Genomic DNA, 16184 nt, shown 5'->3' on the forward strand with positions numbered 1-16184 from the left:
TGTGTAAAAACAAAAGAGGATTCCCAGAGACATTTTCCTTCTAGATGATTAGCATCAAATGTCTGAATTTTGATATTCAAACAATGCTATTTCACATAAAAGCTTTACCAACTAGGGGTCAGAGCTGGAAAGATGGCTCAGGGGTTAGGAGCACTGGCTGCTCTTTCAGAGGACCTGGGTTCAGAGATGGCTCAGGGTTAAGAGTTTACCAGCAACTACATGGTGGCTCACAACAATCTATAATGAGATCTGGTGCCCTCTTCTGGCATGCAGGCATACATGGAGGCAGAATGTTGTGTACATAATAAATAAATAAATCTTAAAAAAAAAAAATCTGGCTGCAGGCAAGCCTGTAGGGCATTTAAAAAGGAAAAAAAAAAAGCTTCACCAACTCTTCATGGTAAGTGTTGCCATTTTGATCCAGAGTGGAGATTTTTACAACTAGCAAAATAAAGAAACTGGAATATAACTGTTTGTTTGTTTAAGGCATGTTAAGAGGTGAATAGAATTGTGAATAACAGCATTAAAGGTAGGCCACAAGAAAAAATGAAAAAAGGAAGACTTACCACCAATCTTGAGGCCAGGTCCATGTGTCCTAGTTTTTCCAAGAGGTTATAGATGAGGCCCGTCTGGAACAGGGCTTCAGTGATGGGTGCAGTATGGGTCTCATTTCTAAGATAATCAATCAAATCAAATGCCATCCGAAGAGGCACTTTGCCAAGGCTAAAGAATAAATGAATAGGGAATGTAAATTTGCTGAAACACACATAACTTATGTACATGGAGGGAAACTTTATAGTGAGCCAGTGAGTGCTGCAGACAAGAAACTTAGGTTTACAGAAACATTAAGCAAAGTTAGACTCATGTAATTATATTTAAGTGGCTCACAGGTAAAGATGTATTTTAACATAAAGATATACAACAGCTCACTTTTAGATCCAGAAGTCATCTATTATTTGCCATTGACTCAATAAAAGCATCATGCTGTCTTGGAAAAGACGACTACTATTGATTTCACTTACTAATTACTACTATTTACCACATGATTGGGAGTGGCATACTTCCTATCTCAATCAGTATCTGATTCAGAGTCAGTATCTGATTGAGTATCTGAATCAGAAAACAGACAAATTTTATTTCTTGCTATAATCAGTCTGCCACATTTGTTGAGACAAGGTCCAAAGTGAGTTTACAGTGAGTACCTTTTAAAAACTAAGCAGTTAGGCTGTGTGGGGTGCTGCATGCCTTTAATCCTAACACTCAAGAGGAAGAGAGGTGGATCTCTGTGAGACTGAAGCCAACCTGGTCTACATAGCCAGTTCCAGGCCAGCCAAGGCTACACAATGACATCTTTGTCTCAAACAAACAAACAAACTAGGCAGTTTGTAGAAGTTATAGCACTAATGGTTGAAAGGACATAAGGCTACTTCATATTTAAAACACGTGTCAAAAATAGAAAGTAATAATGATGGGTATTCTTTGTGTTTCTAGACCTAGAATCAATCTAAATTTGTAAACTAATTCAAAAGATACCTTTACAAAAGACTATTACCATTCTTGGCTTTGGGCTTCTATAATGTACAAGGTGGCTGGGGAAGCAAGCCACACACATATAAGGATGCTCCAGTCACTAGGGATGCTATTCAACCAATAGATTAGCAATTAGCTTTAGGCAGAATCCAACTACTTCTTGAAGATAATTCTCTCATGAAATAATTTGAAGCTTAAATTCCTACAATATTTTTAATGAATAAAATATATCCTGCTTGTTGATATCTATTCTTGAACTCGTAGTTGATCCTGTTTTACATTATTTATTCAATGTGTTTATAGCTGATGTTTCTAATACATTATAAAATCTCTGAAAGCCATGAACATGCCTTATATTTTCTAAATCCCCTAAAAATGTACCTAATAGTCAATATATACTTGTTATTTCAAACTATTTTCTGAATTGTTCTTTACTGCAATAATATCTTTAAAAATGACAATAATGATGTAAATTAAGCATACTTTACCCTGCAAGTTCAAAGATGTTGTTTATGAGGTTGGCTCGGTCTTTGTCACTCAAAACGTAAGGATCTCTCTTTAACTGACTGATTAGAGCTGCCCAGTCATCATCAGCATAGTGAACAATGTAATAGCCAGTCATGTTTGTATTGACTTTGACCCACTGTACTTGTTCTGTAAGATTGATGGTATCTAAAAGAGAGGAAAAATTAAAAGAAGAGAGAAGATGGTAGGGGGCTTAATTTTTTTCAAAGTTAACAAGGCATGTTTTCACATCCATAATTCTTTTAAGAAACTAAATGCCTGTGTGCTGGTACAGTATGTTTTACGTTAATGAAGTTTGCTGCTCACTCATTTAAACATTATTTATTCATCATACATTATTAGCTCTAGGATAGGCACTGGAGATCAAATAATGAAGAGAGCAGAGAGACCTGTTTTTATGGTCCAATAAAAACACCTAGATACAATATCACATAAGTGTCACTGGTGGAAAAAGAAAACACACCATTCCATGGAAGCACACAGAAATATTTCACTCTGAAGGGTCTAGAGAGGCTTCATGAAATAAAAGATGTCTAAGATGTCATTCTTTTAAGTGACTTTAGAATACACAAGCCTTAAGAAAATATGCATGGGAGAGGGGTGCGGAGGAAAGGGGGTTGATGTGCAGAGTGGAGCAGCAGCTAAAATAGTGTGTGCACTATACAAAATAGGTCTCATCTCAACTTTAGTCTTTTACCACTAGTAAAGAAAAAAACAGTCATTTAGAAAATACTTAAAGGCTATGAAAATAAACATTAGGAAAAGCTTAAGGTTTTGCTAGGCACAAGTTAAGAAATAGTTGAGTTAAAATAACATTATAGTGCCAAGTACTTTTTTTAAAGTGTGTGTGTGTGTGTGTGTGTGTGTGTGTGTGTGTGTGTGTGTGTATGTGTGTTTGAGAGAACTGTTAAAAATGCCTATGGATTTTTTGGGGGGAGGAGAATGTGCAAACAAGGAACTGACTACAAAATATACTGGAGAATTTTCAATATGCTTAAAATTATTAATGAAAACATTTTTAAAAGTTGACAACAGAGGCCGGGCGGTGGTGGCGCACGCCTTTAATCCCAGCACTCGGGAGGCAGAGGCAGGCGGATCTTTGTGAGTTCGAGGCCAGCCTGGGCTACCAAGTGAGTTCCAGGAAAGGCTCAAAGCTACACAGAGAAACCTTGTCTCGAAAAACCGAAAAAAAAAAAAAAAAAAAAAAAAAGTTGACAACAGGATGTAGGTGCAGCAGGAGAGTCATACTTGGAAAGACCTTGAGATGATGATTTGTTAGAACAAAAGCCCTATATGCTCACTGATCCTTCACTTCTAACTTCTCAGCTGATACAGTGAGGTACAAATCCTTACCAAATGAAAAAATAAATAACGACTAAAGTCATTACAGTTTTAAACTACATTAAAGTCTCAATGATATGTATCTTCTGATCTTAAAAGTATATCCCTTTTAAATTATAAATATAGTTCTGGAGGCCGTGGGAGTATACAGCATATGGCAATTGATAATTCAGGTGTCAACCCACCAGATGAATAACTCTCTGATGTAGATAATCCTGTCAAGCAAGGCCTAGAGGACCACAGACTCTGAAAACCGGTTGCCTGTGTCTGTAATTCTTCTCATGTGCCACTTCATTTCTGTCCTAAGAACTACTATGGGTGTTTTCCCACTGCTTGTATCTTTATCTCATGTATATATTACATCTTTGGGGCACACATATAGCTGTGGATGATCAGGAAGATGATTTCTGTTTAAGCTATATAATTTTGATGAATAGAAATAATACTAGGATATTTTTCATTATTCAGACTGACATAGGAAAGTAATAGTATTCTCAGTCACAAAGACAGCTAATTTTAGACTTCAGAACAAATTCAAAGCAAACTGTTTGCCCCTGGAGACGAATATACAACAACAAAATCCCAGGTGTTTATTGCTGATTCAAGGTCAGACTTGAAGCAACTTTGGTAGACATAACCTCCTGAAGTAATGGACGTTCTTCACATATTCCCTACCACTCAAGGTTCAGCTAACTGTTACTTTTAAGTCTTTAATTTCAATGGCACTTTCTGCCTGCAGAAAGAGCTGTGTGCATGGCCAAGCATTACTCAATGGCCAGTCAGTGTGACATCCCCAGCCTAAGAGAGACTATGTGACTTATCTTGTGTTATGAGAATGGATTAGGCTCTGAAAATATAACATATAATTGTCCAGAGTTTGGCTGTGAGAGGGGGCGGGGTAGAGCTATGTAGAGGGCTGGGTAGAGGTTTGTGGAGGGCTGGGTAGAGCCATGTAAGGGGCTGTGTTGAGCTATGTGGAGAGCTGCTGTGTAAAGAGCAGAGTGTACAGAGGGAGCAGAGGAGAAAAGATGAGTAGCTAGTTAGAAGAGAGAGCAAGAGAAATTTTCAAATAGAGGTTTTTTTTTTTTTCAAGATGAAGTAAAAGAGAAAGTTGCCATAAAAAAAATGTGTTTCCTTATTTACCCCTCAGAAAAAGTCTAACCCTCAGATAGATAAGATTTTTTCTTAAGCCCTCACTGCATTTGTGGATTTTTTTTTTTTTTTTAACATATCCTGGTGCTGATTGGAGGCTGGCTCCCCAGTTATCAATAAAAAAGAAGTAAACTAATCTAAAACAAATGATACTATAGTGGAGTATATTTATTTTCCTATACTTGTTTTAATTAATGTAGTATTTCCTACAGTTGTCCTACATGTATTAATGTTCATCATGTATTTTTACCTTGAAGACTTCCCCCATCCCTTCACTCACTCCCATTGTCTTCATAGGCAATGTTCAAATATCCAACTTTCCATTTCTGGACTTGTCCTACTCTAGCCAATCTCCTATTTTAAAACATCATTTAAAAATTTTCCCTATCATAATACTTGTATAGTGAATTATTTTTATACAAAGTACTTTAGAAGCATATTCTAAAATGAAAGATATATTAGTACTTGAAGTTTTATTTATAGTTTGTCAAGCTCAAAAGCATGAATTATTAAAATTTATCTGATTCCTTTTATTACTCTAATTTTGCTGATATTTTGGATGTTATGAAGATGGAAATGTTTCTAATTTTGTCTTAATAGAATTGTCAGTATTTTTCATTAAAAGATTCAATATTAATTTCTGTTTTATTCTTAACATAATAACAGATGGGAAAGATATGTTAGATGAAATAAATTCATTTCTTTTTCCAGAGAAGTATGGAGTTCTGGGAAGTATTTGTGATGGAAAAAGTCACGGTTCAAGGTTAGGGAAAACAAGCTTGTAACTGATGAGAATAATTGTATAATTATCTAACCCCAAAAGTACCAATATTTTCCATTTGGATTAGCAAGCTCATAATGTCGTATGGAGCTTTTAAAGACAAACTCTCTGAAAGAAGAAGGACTACACATTCCATCTCTACTGACCTAAAAATAAATGACAAGCATGGCAACTGTTTCATTGGATAGGTTCAGGAAATGGCGAAATAATGATTACTTTCACTGATGAGCACGTGCTATACTACAAATGTGGCCAACTCCAGATGGTAGAGTGAAGGAATGAAGCTGGGAGTATATTTCAAATTATTATTGTCGCCGGGCGGTGGTGGCGCATGCCTTTAATCCCAGCACTCAGGAGGCAGAGCCAGGCGGATCTCTGTGAGTTCGAGGCCAGCCTGGGCTACCAAGTGAGTTCCAGGAAAAGGCGCAAAGCTACACAGAGAAACCCTGTCTCGAAAAACCAAAAAAAAAAAAAAAAAAAATTATTATTGTCATTAAGTTGCCAGAACATAAGCAACACAGCCAACAGCAGAAGAAGAGAGGAGAATTATCATTGAAAGAACAGCATAGGAGTACCTTGCATGTCTTCTGAGTGAACTAGGATGAAGGACCTCAAAACCTTAGTTATCAAAAAATAATCACTTTATACATAAGGGACCTAGCTGGTTGCCAGCTCAAATGTAGATGAGATGACTCATATATTTTTAATTTATTATAATCATTAACAGATTAGCAGTTCAGTTTTCACAGTCTATTGTATAATAAAGAGTGAGCAATTTAATATTAAATGGCAAAAACCCAGACAAAGTAATCGAATTGTGATTTTAAAAAAACATTTGTCAATAAGCTATGAAAATCAACTACTGCTTTATAAAGAAATATTGAAGTCCTGAAACAAAAAAATACATTAGAAAATTAGAAAATATGGCATCAAGTCTGTTCCAGGGGTTACCACAGTACCCAATTTAACTGCACTCCATGCAAAAAGCCCTCCCTTCCTTGTATCACTTCCTTTATTCTTTATCATATTAAGTAGGAAAATAGACCAGATAACAGCACATGAAGATATGGTAGTAAATCACCTCCCTTTCTTTTTCTTTCTAATTGCTTTTCCTTCCAATGATACATCTTTTAGTTTCATAGCAATATTTCTCATATGGCGATACACTTTTTCAGAAACATAACATTTCTATTTAAAATTAAGTATCTCCTACAGTTAAAGACATTAGGTTTGAAAAAATAGGTAACGGAAAGGTAGGAAGGACAAGGTAGAAAATTTTAGTGTAACCTGAAAAATGATCCCCTTTGCCCGGTTATTATGCACAACAATTATTCAAAAATAATGTGTATGGGAAAGGGTGACGAAGATACTAATTGAATATAACTATTACACATGATTGAACCAGCAAGCTAAGCCCAAAGCCCTACTGTAGATTTAAGCAACCAAAGAGGATCTGATAGTTCAGCAATGTATGAAATAAAATAAGCCTAAAGTCATTTTCTGTGCTACATTTTGAGGTTAGAAAAAAAAAATGCTGGATAAAGCACAGGGACAAATAACCAAACGAATGGAAACACATGAAATATGAACCAAAGGCTGAGGGGCCCCCAACTGGATCAGGCCCTCTGAATAGGTGAGACAGTCGATTGGCTTTATCTGTTTGGGAGGCATCTAGGCAGTGGTACCAGGTCCTGGGTTGCATGAGTTAGCTGTTTGAAACCTGGGACTTATACAGGGACGCTTGGCTCAATCTGGGAGGAGGGGACTGGACCTGCCTGGACTGAGTCTATCAGGTCGATCCCAGTCCTCGGGGGAGACCTTGATCTAGGAGGTGGGAATGGGGGGTGGGCTGGGGGGAAGGGGAGGGGGCAGGAAGGGAGAGAACAAGGGAATCTGTGGCTATTATGTAGAACTGAATAGTATTGTAAAATAAAAATAAAATAAAAATAAAAAAATGCAACTAAGTTGAGAGAAATTACTATTGGGGTATCAGGAGCCAAGGAGATCCAGCTGTCCTTAGGGTCAAACGTTTTCGTATAAGAGCAGAGTGTTTTCAACATGCAGTCTTAAATCTAAGCTGGCAGAAATGAAAGCAGCAACAGCCACCAGAGAACTACATAGTTACTAACAGCACATGCTGCTTACATCAAACTGGGTCAGTTCCAGCCTCAGATTCAACAATTATATTCCTTTTTGTATATTCCCTTTTACTATGAGTCTTTTCTTTTCTTTTCCCTTTCTTCTCCTTCCTATATCCCAGAGCCAGGAACTAAAACCTGGGAAACTGTGAGCTGATCTAAATCTCCCCACTTTAAATTATTTGTTATTCTGTTACAGTAACAAAGAGTTGACTAGTGTAAGGAATAAGTAGGGAAAAAGGGAAAAAGTAGGAGCTGTTTTATTCAGCATGAGTCTCAAATATAGTGTACCACACTCACATATAAACAGAGCTTTTTAAAGAACAGACAGAAGCAGATTTCTTATTGTCTATTTTTAATATCAGCAAAAAGTTAAATACTATTAGGAAGTCTGCAAATTTCCTTATTGGCTCTTTTTAAATGATCTGTTGTATTTAGACTATACTGCTGTGGAATAAACCTGCTGTACACTACGAACATGTATTACTCTCATTGGTTAATAAAAAGCTGATAGGCCAGTTGGCAGCCAGTATGGGCAGGACAGCCAGACACAGAGGACTCTGAGAGGAGGAAGGGCAGAGTCAGGAGGGACATCAGCCAGCTGCCGAGTAAGCAGGACATATAGAAAATAAGGTAGCAAGCCATGAACCACATGGCAAAGCATAGATAAGAAACATGGGTTAACTTAAGTGTAAGAGTTAGCCAGTAACAAGCCTGAGCTATTAGCTGAGCATTTATAAATAATATTAACCCCTGTGTGGTAATTTGGGAAGTGGCTGCAGTTAATTGAGAAAACTCTGTCTACACTATACTGCTGGATGCACAGAGGGGGAGGGTAATCTTCTTCCTTGAGTCAGAGTATCCCTTTAGGAACTCTAATGTTTAGAGTTCTGTTTTACCAGGGAAGGCAGCACTTTTTTACACTTTAATCAAAGAGATGGTGAAATCACTTTCTTGCTCCCAGGGCTTTAAATAGTGAGACTGTTATGTAGCTACTGTGACTTTTGTGCAGTGTGTGGTAAAGCTGCAATGAAATGGCACATTTATATATTGAAGCTGACAGCTTCCACTGATATCATATAACACAGAAGATATTTTAATCTTCTCAGTACCTAATCACAAAAGGTAATAATCTTCAATTTTGAGAAGCACTGATAAAAAGGGGAAAAAAAAAGACAAAATGGGGGGGGGGATCTTAACATCTAATATTTTTATTAGGGAATATTTTTAATAAAGACAATGATGAATAATGGGTATAAAAATGAAAGACTGTCAATTACCATATATATGCTTTTAAAGGCAAGATATGGAAATCATGTGTATATGATTTCAAGTAAAAAATTTAAAAATGATAAAGAAAGCACAAGAGAACTTATGATAGCATTAGAAGACTGTTTCCATAGTCTATGTAACGTGGATACACTTGCCTTAAAGGTTCTTTAGTAAGGCCACTAGTAATGTTGTCTAACATGGACTTAGCACATGCCAGATTTAAGGTGCTCTATATAAATAAACTCTAAAAATCCTTATCACAACCCTATTTTAGAGTAAGCTCAGAGCCAAATACCTCATCTAAAATCCAGTTAAGTGGTAAATGGGAGAGACATGGCGTGAACCAGGCAATTGGGCTTCACTGAGCTATCAAAAATGTAGATTTGAAAACAGACCCAAATCTAATCAAGAACTTTCCCTTTTTCATAAATCTAAAGTATTCATGGCTGATTCTCACAGAACCCAACAGTCTTATGTTCTTTTGGGATGTAAATAAAAAGAATATATGTGTAGGTATCACAGATGTATTTCACAAATGGTCAGAAATTATACTTCAATAGTTTTATGGGTAAACATATACAGACTAATTGTCCCTTGTCTGAAAAGCCTGGGACCAGAAGTATTTCAAATCTGGGAGCATTGTATATTTTCTACCATTTGCACAGATTTTACTAGTAGAAAATTCTTAACCTGGAAATCTGAAACCATTTTTGATGTAAAATTAGGAAATATTTTGAATGTTGTAATGAAACTCAATTAGGGATACTCAGCCTGTTTCATTGATTTATTAGCTTCTTGTTCTATTTTTCATTAACAAAAAAATACACATGTTTTGTGGGATAATCTTTTTGTACACTGTGAAGATGTGTCTCTGCTATGGCATCTTCTGATTGGTTTAATAAAGAGCTGAATGTCCAATAGCTAGGCAGGAGAGGAAATGTAGGACTTCTAGGGAGAGAGAGAAACTGTGGGGAAGGGGAGAATCTGAGAGCCAGAAAATTTGCCAGGAGACGCGGAGGAAATTGGACATATTTTACTGAAGAGAGGTAATGAGCCATGTGGCAGGGCATAGATTAATATAAACAGGTTAATTTAAGTTTTAAGAGCTAGTTGGGAACAAGCCTAAGCTAAGGCTAAGCTTTCATAATTAATAAGAAGTCTCAGTGTCATTATTTGGGAGCTGGCGGTCAAAAGAAAGTCCAGCTACATACATGTCTACAGGATATGTTGCAATAAGCATTTACTATAAATCTAGGTCATAAATCAACCTTTATTATGCATATAAATAATCTATAAAATGCTTGTTAAAATGCACTGGCCCATGCTAGCCCTTGAAAGTAGATAACGACACTTTAAGCAAGTGCTCTGGTTCTTTTACTTATTTTAAAACATAAAATATTTATGCAGGACCTAAAAATAAAACACTGCCAAGATATTCTCTACAATTTCTTAGTCTTATTTCTTACAACTAAAAGCCAATTCTATACATATAAAGAGTCAGTCTTATTGTAGTCAAATGTTAATTATTTATGACACTAGATTAGAGAATGTACACACTGGAAAATGCAATCTATTATTTGTCCTATGGTCAAATTTTTAAAATTACATTATTAGTAATTTTTTATCAGAAAGGTATTAACTATTGTCATACCTGATTTCTTGTCCAGTAGTGAAACTGATCGATATTCTGAATAGTTTCTTCCATCAGTGACATAGGATATTGGAATATGCCAAAGGTAGCTGTAGAAGTAAAACATTGGAGAGTTAGTTCTCTTCCTAATATTTCAGTTAGTTATTCAGGATTTGTTGGTTTGTGACAGTAACCGAAAGTTTCCAAACTCCTTCTAGAGGGAAAGACCTCATCAGGTTTCACAAGAATGATGGTTATAAAATATCTAAAACCCTTATACCTGAAGGTGGAAATGACATTGGCTGGGATGATACCTGGCATCTGGAGCCTGAATTTCTGGTTGCATGCTTAGAAAAAATCTTTCTTGTTGTAGAAGGAGCTGGGTCCCCTTCCTCTGGACAGTCACCAATGGGAATCCTTTCTGTAGGGTCCAGGTTTTCATCATTTTCTTTACATCTAGTGTTTTGTTTGTGACCTAGTCAATTAAGAAGAATTAATTTTGCTTAATGATAAAATTAGTTTAAAAGTTTTAGTTTAATTTGCCTGTGCCTTTTCCTCTTTCCCTAATGTACACCATGAAGATCACACAGAATTGATGCTGAGTTGAGTTTACATTTTTCATCAAGCAAGTAAAACAAACTAGCTTGGAATATAAGTGAGTGTTACATAAGGCACGAGCAGTACCATTCTGAAAAGCAGCAGGTATGCTACCAACCAGTAGAGTTTAACATTAATTCTATGGATTCATAGAAGATGTAAGTGCACTTTCAAGCCACAGCATTACCACTTCAAAGATACAACTAGTGAGAAGTATTATAGGATGGAAGCATTGCAATTCAATCCTGAGAAGCAGCAAGTCCATACTCCTCTTTATTCTCCTACTCTGCTTTTTCAGTGTCTGTCTTTTAAAGACCCAGTCTTGGGGGAGAGCTAGAAAGTTCAGTCAGTGGAAGCTGCAGAAAACTCTAGTCCCTTAACCAAGTCTCTTAGCGAATGACAGTAAACTCTTTGATGATCATAGATCTTATTTCCCCAAAATACATTAACTTTTCTATAAAATCTAAAATCTGATGTCTCATGTTTTAGACCCTCTAAGGCTCACTACATCCAAGACATCAGGTATCAATGATCAAGAAGTGGTTTACAAAAAATGGTCTCTTTAAAGCAAGGAGATTATTAAATTTATGATTCAGCTTACTTTTCTGGATTACACATAGATATAAATTCAAGCCACCACAACATCATAAAACCTGCATTATTACATCATTAAGGAAAGCTCTTCTATATGGCTGCTTAAAAACACGAAAGTATGGAACAATGTTCCCCAATTTCATAGAGGTATTAATCTTATCTTTCTCATGGCTCTGACCTATTTATTTCAGGACCAGAGGGTGGGAAGAAAAGCAAGGTATTTTGATAACTTTAAAGAAGAGATTAATGTACAAGTTTAATATAGAGGTTGAAAAAAAATGAGAATAATCTTAGGAACTAGGTTGGGATGGGACATCATTATTTGTGGTGAGTGATATGTTCCAAATGTCATAGTATGTATGAATGGGAACCAAGTACTGATCACTCTCAACTGAAATGCCAACATGATTGGGGAAATAATAATACAGAAGCAAGTGTTAGGTAATAAGAATTAATTCCTTCTCTCAAACAGAACTTAGTAGGGAAGTTCTATCTTCTGGGCAAAAGGTTAATCCTGGAAATACCACCATTCAGAGTGGGCAAAGCAAGAGTAAAGGAGACACATCCAAAGCAAGGGCTCCTGGCTCAGCCCCAAAAAGACTCCGAAACCACATGTGATATCTTCCTGCATGGATGTGGTTTTCTGAGGCAAATGACAAGAACTTTTATCAGATTCTCAGATATATCTGTGATCTTGAAGAACACAAAGAACCACCAATTTAGATCAGAATAATAAACCCAGAAACCTATGAGGATTGTGCAGCCAACATAGGTGTATAGCTGGGTTCACACACTGCTCTGAAGAATAATTTTTATCTAATTACACTGCTTGTTAGACAATGGAAGTGTAACAAAATCCACAGAGACAAACAACTCAAGGGCAGTATATAACTCAGGGTAGTCATTTTGTGATATATCATCTACTGAGAGAGATCTGGACCCCCCAAATCAAGAGATTCATAAGGCTCCATATAGTACCATTAACTGAAAGTAGAAAAACTAGAAAAGATATAGGAAAATAAGTTTTTGCAAAAAAAAAAAAAAATCAAGTATCAAAAATATGTAGTATTCATTAATATTGAGAAGAAAAAATTTCCTTATCCAACCAACAAAGGGAATGGAGATTATGGTACATAATTATGGCTACCCATGGCCAGATTGCTTTTTTTTTTTTTTTTGCAACAATAAACAGTATTTTCATTTCTTGACTTTAATAACAAATATTTATATGCTAAGCTCTATCTTCTCTTTCTTAAATAACTATCATTGGTACCATTTATATGTGTGAAAGACATAAGCAGAGGACCTTACAGTTCGTAGACAGGATTGAATTATCCAGGCTACTTACCTCATTAAAGCTGTCCCAGAGATCATCATTTTGAATGGATGCATAACTGTGATTGTGCAGGTAAAGAATGATAGCATGCTGAAACACATCTTCACTAAGGTAAGTTTTCAGCATCAACAAGAGAGAAGCTCCCTGTCCAAAAATTGAGAAAAAGAGGAGAAAATAACAGATTATTGCAGGCCATAGAATCAAGAATCTAAGATTGAAAGTGAATTATTTCTAAAACATGTGATTTAATATATACAACATAGTAATAATACATTATTAGTCTTGTTTGCATAGATGTAGACCATGTTCAAATACAATTATTTAAAGACATAAACATTAACAAAGGGAGTCAGATTCCTATGCACACTAAATCTACCATGAGCCATTCTTTGTGGCCTATCAGTGTATTTTGCGGTTATCATGTCAATATTAAAATGGTCAACATTTGTGTATTTTTAATAGAAACACATGACAAATCCATGGCATTTCTTCTCACACCTCCAATGCTTAAAGTGCAGGCTGCATCCATGTATATGTACTGAGAAAGACACAATTAGTTAGCAGAGCTTTCAAAATCTCTCTGTTGGTAGTAATTACATTCTAATTTTAGTCTCTCATGCTACAGAAATAATCAGGATCTTTTTTCTTCTGAACAATGCCTATGCTAATGAATGTACAGAGAAACAAAAACTGATTCCATAACTGGACTTGCAAGTATTCAGGCAATACTATACCCCCTCACACAAGTTACCTTTCCAACCAGGAAGCAACTACCTGTTTGGTGTCTTTTCTGAATTGAGAGAGAAGTCACATTGCCCTATTTGCAATTGATATTATTTTCTATATCTGGTATGTGTTTATTTCTTCTATACTGAAGGCTAGTTGAGTGAGCAATTCAAAGATGCAACTACAGAAAATAGTGCCTACTACAATGCCTAGCAGCAGACATTAAACAGTGTTTGAATGAATTTCACTTGTGATAAAAATGTAGCACTATCAAGTCATCAAGATTATAATTACAGATAAATTTAATAGCTATTCCACTTAGTTTTCACTCTATAGCTATATTTATTCTATAAATATAAGCATTTTTATTCTCACTAGTCCCTTCTTTTTTCCTACATGAACTTTCTCCTCTATACTAAATTATTCCCATTAAAAAACACACACAGTTAAACATTCATATAATTGACTCTCTACCTTTCCTTAACTTCATGCCTCTTCTAGTTATCATACTAGTTCTTCTCATTTGTACTAAAATTTTACAGTCATCCCCATTTGCTCTCTTCCCATGTTCTTTTTCTTTTTCTTTTTTTTTTTTAACCACAGACTAACCATTACTCTACTAGCAATATCAAAACCAAGGACACTGGTGAATTTTCTGGTGTCAGATCAATCTCACTTCTCACTTACTCACCTTATCAATAATGCACTGATAGCAGTTAATATGACTGATTTCCCACTCCTGCTTGAAAGTCTTTATGCATCCAGCCTTGGGATAGTGTTCCTAATTTTACCTCTAATTCAATGCTATAGTCGTGTCTTTCTTACTGAAGCTTATCTTCCCAATGACTAAAGTTTGGTGTGCCCTGCCATTGGCTCTTTAGACCCTTGAGCCTCTATTTTTTGTTTGTTTGTTTGGTTGGTTGGTTTGGTTTGTTTTTTTTTTCGAGACAGGGTTTCTCTGTGTAGCTTTGTGCCTTTCCTGGAACTCACTCTGTAGCCCAGGCTGGCCTTGAACTCAGAGATCCACCTGGCTCTGCATCCCGAGTGCTGGGATTAAAGGCGTGCACCACTGTCCAGCGAGCTTCTAATTTTTGCCACCTAAATTCGTTTTCTAGTTGTTCTCAAATCTAGGGGATCTAACCCCCTGGTTTATATATTTAATTAGATTTTACTTCTGACTTCCATCCAGACTTATATTCAACTGTTGTAGAATTTTATTTTAAGGTGTGTTACATTTGTTTATGTTGTAGAACATTTGTTTAATGATGCAAAGATGTGTTGCATTCTTTTATGTTCCATTTGTTTAACTGTGAAGCTGTGTTACTGTGCCTGTGTAAAACACCTGATGGTCTAATAAGAGCTGAACAGTTAACAAGGCAAGAGAAAAGACAGGCGGGGCTGGCAGGCAGAGAGGAGAGAAAGAGAAATCTGGGAGGAAAGAAGAGCAAGAGAACAAGGAGAGGAGGGCACCGAGGCCAGTCATCCAGCCATCCATGGAGTAAGAATTATTGTAAGATTACAGAAGTAAGAAAAGGGGAAAACCCAAATGTAAAAGGTAGATGGGCCAATTTAGCTAATTTAAAGTTAAGAAAAGCTGGCAAGAAACAAGCCAAGCTAAGGCCAGGCATTTATAATTAGGAACAAACCTCCATGTGTGACTTCTTTGGGAACTTGGTGGTGGGCCCCCCAAAGAGCCAAAAGAGTCAAAGAGCAAAAACAACCAACAACATTCAACTACCTACTTGGTATCTCCACTTGTATGTTTAATATACATCTCATACTAAACAGTTCAGTTTTTTCTTTGCCCAATTCTACTTATCCAGCAGTCTTCTCCATTTCAGTAAATGACAATTCTAATTTCTAATTGGTGAGAGAAAACTTTTTATTATTGCGTGTGTGTGTGTGTGTGTGTGTGTGTGTGTGTGTGTGTGTGTGTGTGTAAATGTGAACGCCAGAGGACAGCATTCAGGAATTTATGTTTGACTCCACTCATACATTCTACATATAATCTATCAGCAAATACTACTAGATTTTTTTTTTTTTGTAACACATTCCAGGTCTAACCATATCTTTTATCTCATTACAATCATAGTCCATCCATGACAATTACCTAATCAGTCATCATGACTTCACGTGATGTTAAACATGGGGCATAATTTTTACAACAGTAAGAAATATCATGATACTTCTCTGATTAAATGTCCTTTTTCATCTAGAATAAAAGGCCCTTATTATATATTATACTTCACAATAATTTCGCTTAATAATTCTGTTGACTTCATCTACTAGTTTTCCATTGCTTATTCTATTTCAAATACCCTGCTCCTACATTATGCTTGAGCATGAAAAGCAATCTGTCATCTTAAGCTGTGTGGAACTTCCTAACACCAATTCTAGGTAAGATGCAGCACTAAAAGGACTCACAAAACTCAGCTGATAGGCACACTCACAATTATAATCTATTACAATGAAAACATTCAAGGCAAAATCATCTGAGGAGTAGTTACATGGGTGAAGTCTAAAGGAAGCCTGTGGTGATATATTGTGTACACTAATAAACTT

At 36.1% G+C, this 16184-nt stretch overlaps 1 protein-coding gene across 2 annotated transcripts in view; it reads right to left on the reverse strand.

The window, feature by feature from the left end:
- LOC114691312 (leucyl and cystinyl aminopeptidase) overlaps positions 1-16184 on the reverse strand; it is a 96959-nt gene that overhangs the window by 17861 nt on the left and 62914 nt on the right. For both annotated transcript variants that reach the window (XM_028866566.2, XM_028866565.2), the window contains exons 9-13: positions 12909-13040; positions 10684-10844; positions 10391-10479; positions 2019-2202; positions 567-723 (exon numbers count right to left, since the gene is read on the reverse strand). In XM_028866566.2, the coding sequence (XP_028722399.1) occupies positions 567-723; positions 2019-2202; positions 10391-10479; positions 10684-10844; positions 12909-13040 (723 nt within the window). The remainder of the gene's footprint in view (positions 1-566; positions 724-2018; positions 2203-10390; positions 10480-10683; positions 10845-12908; positions 13041-16184) is intronic.

This window comes from Peromyscus leucopus, chromosome 8a (assembly GCF_004664715.2).
Source record: "Peromyscus leucopus breed LL Stock chromosome 8a, UCI_PerLeu_2.1, whole genome shotgun sequence".
NCBI classification, from domain to species: domain Eukaryota; kingdom Metazoa; phylum Chordata; class Mammalia; order Rodentia; family Cricetidae; genus Peromyscus; species Peromyscus leucopus.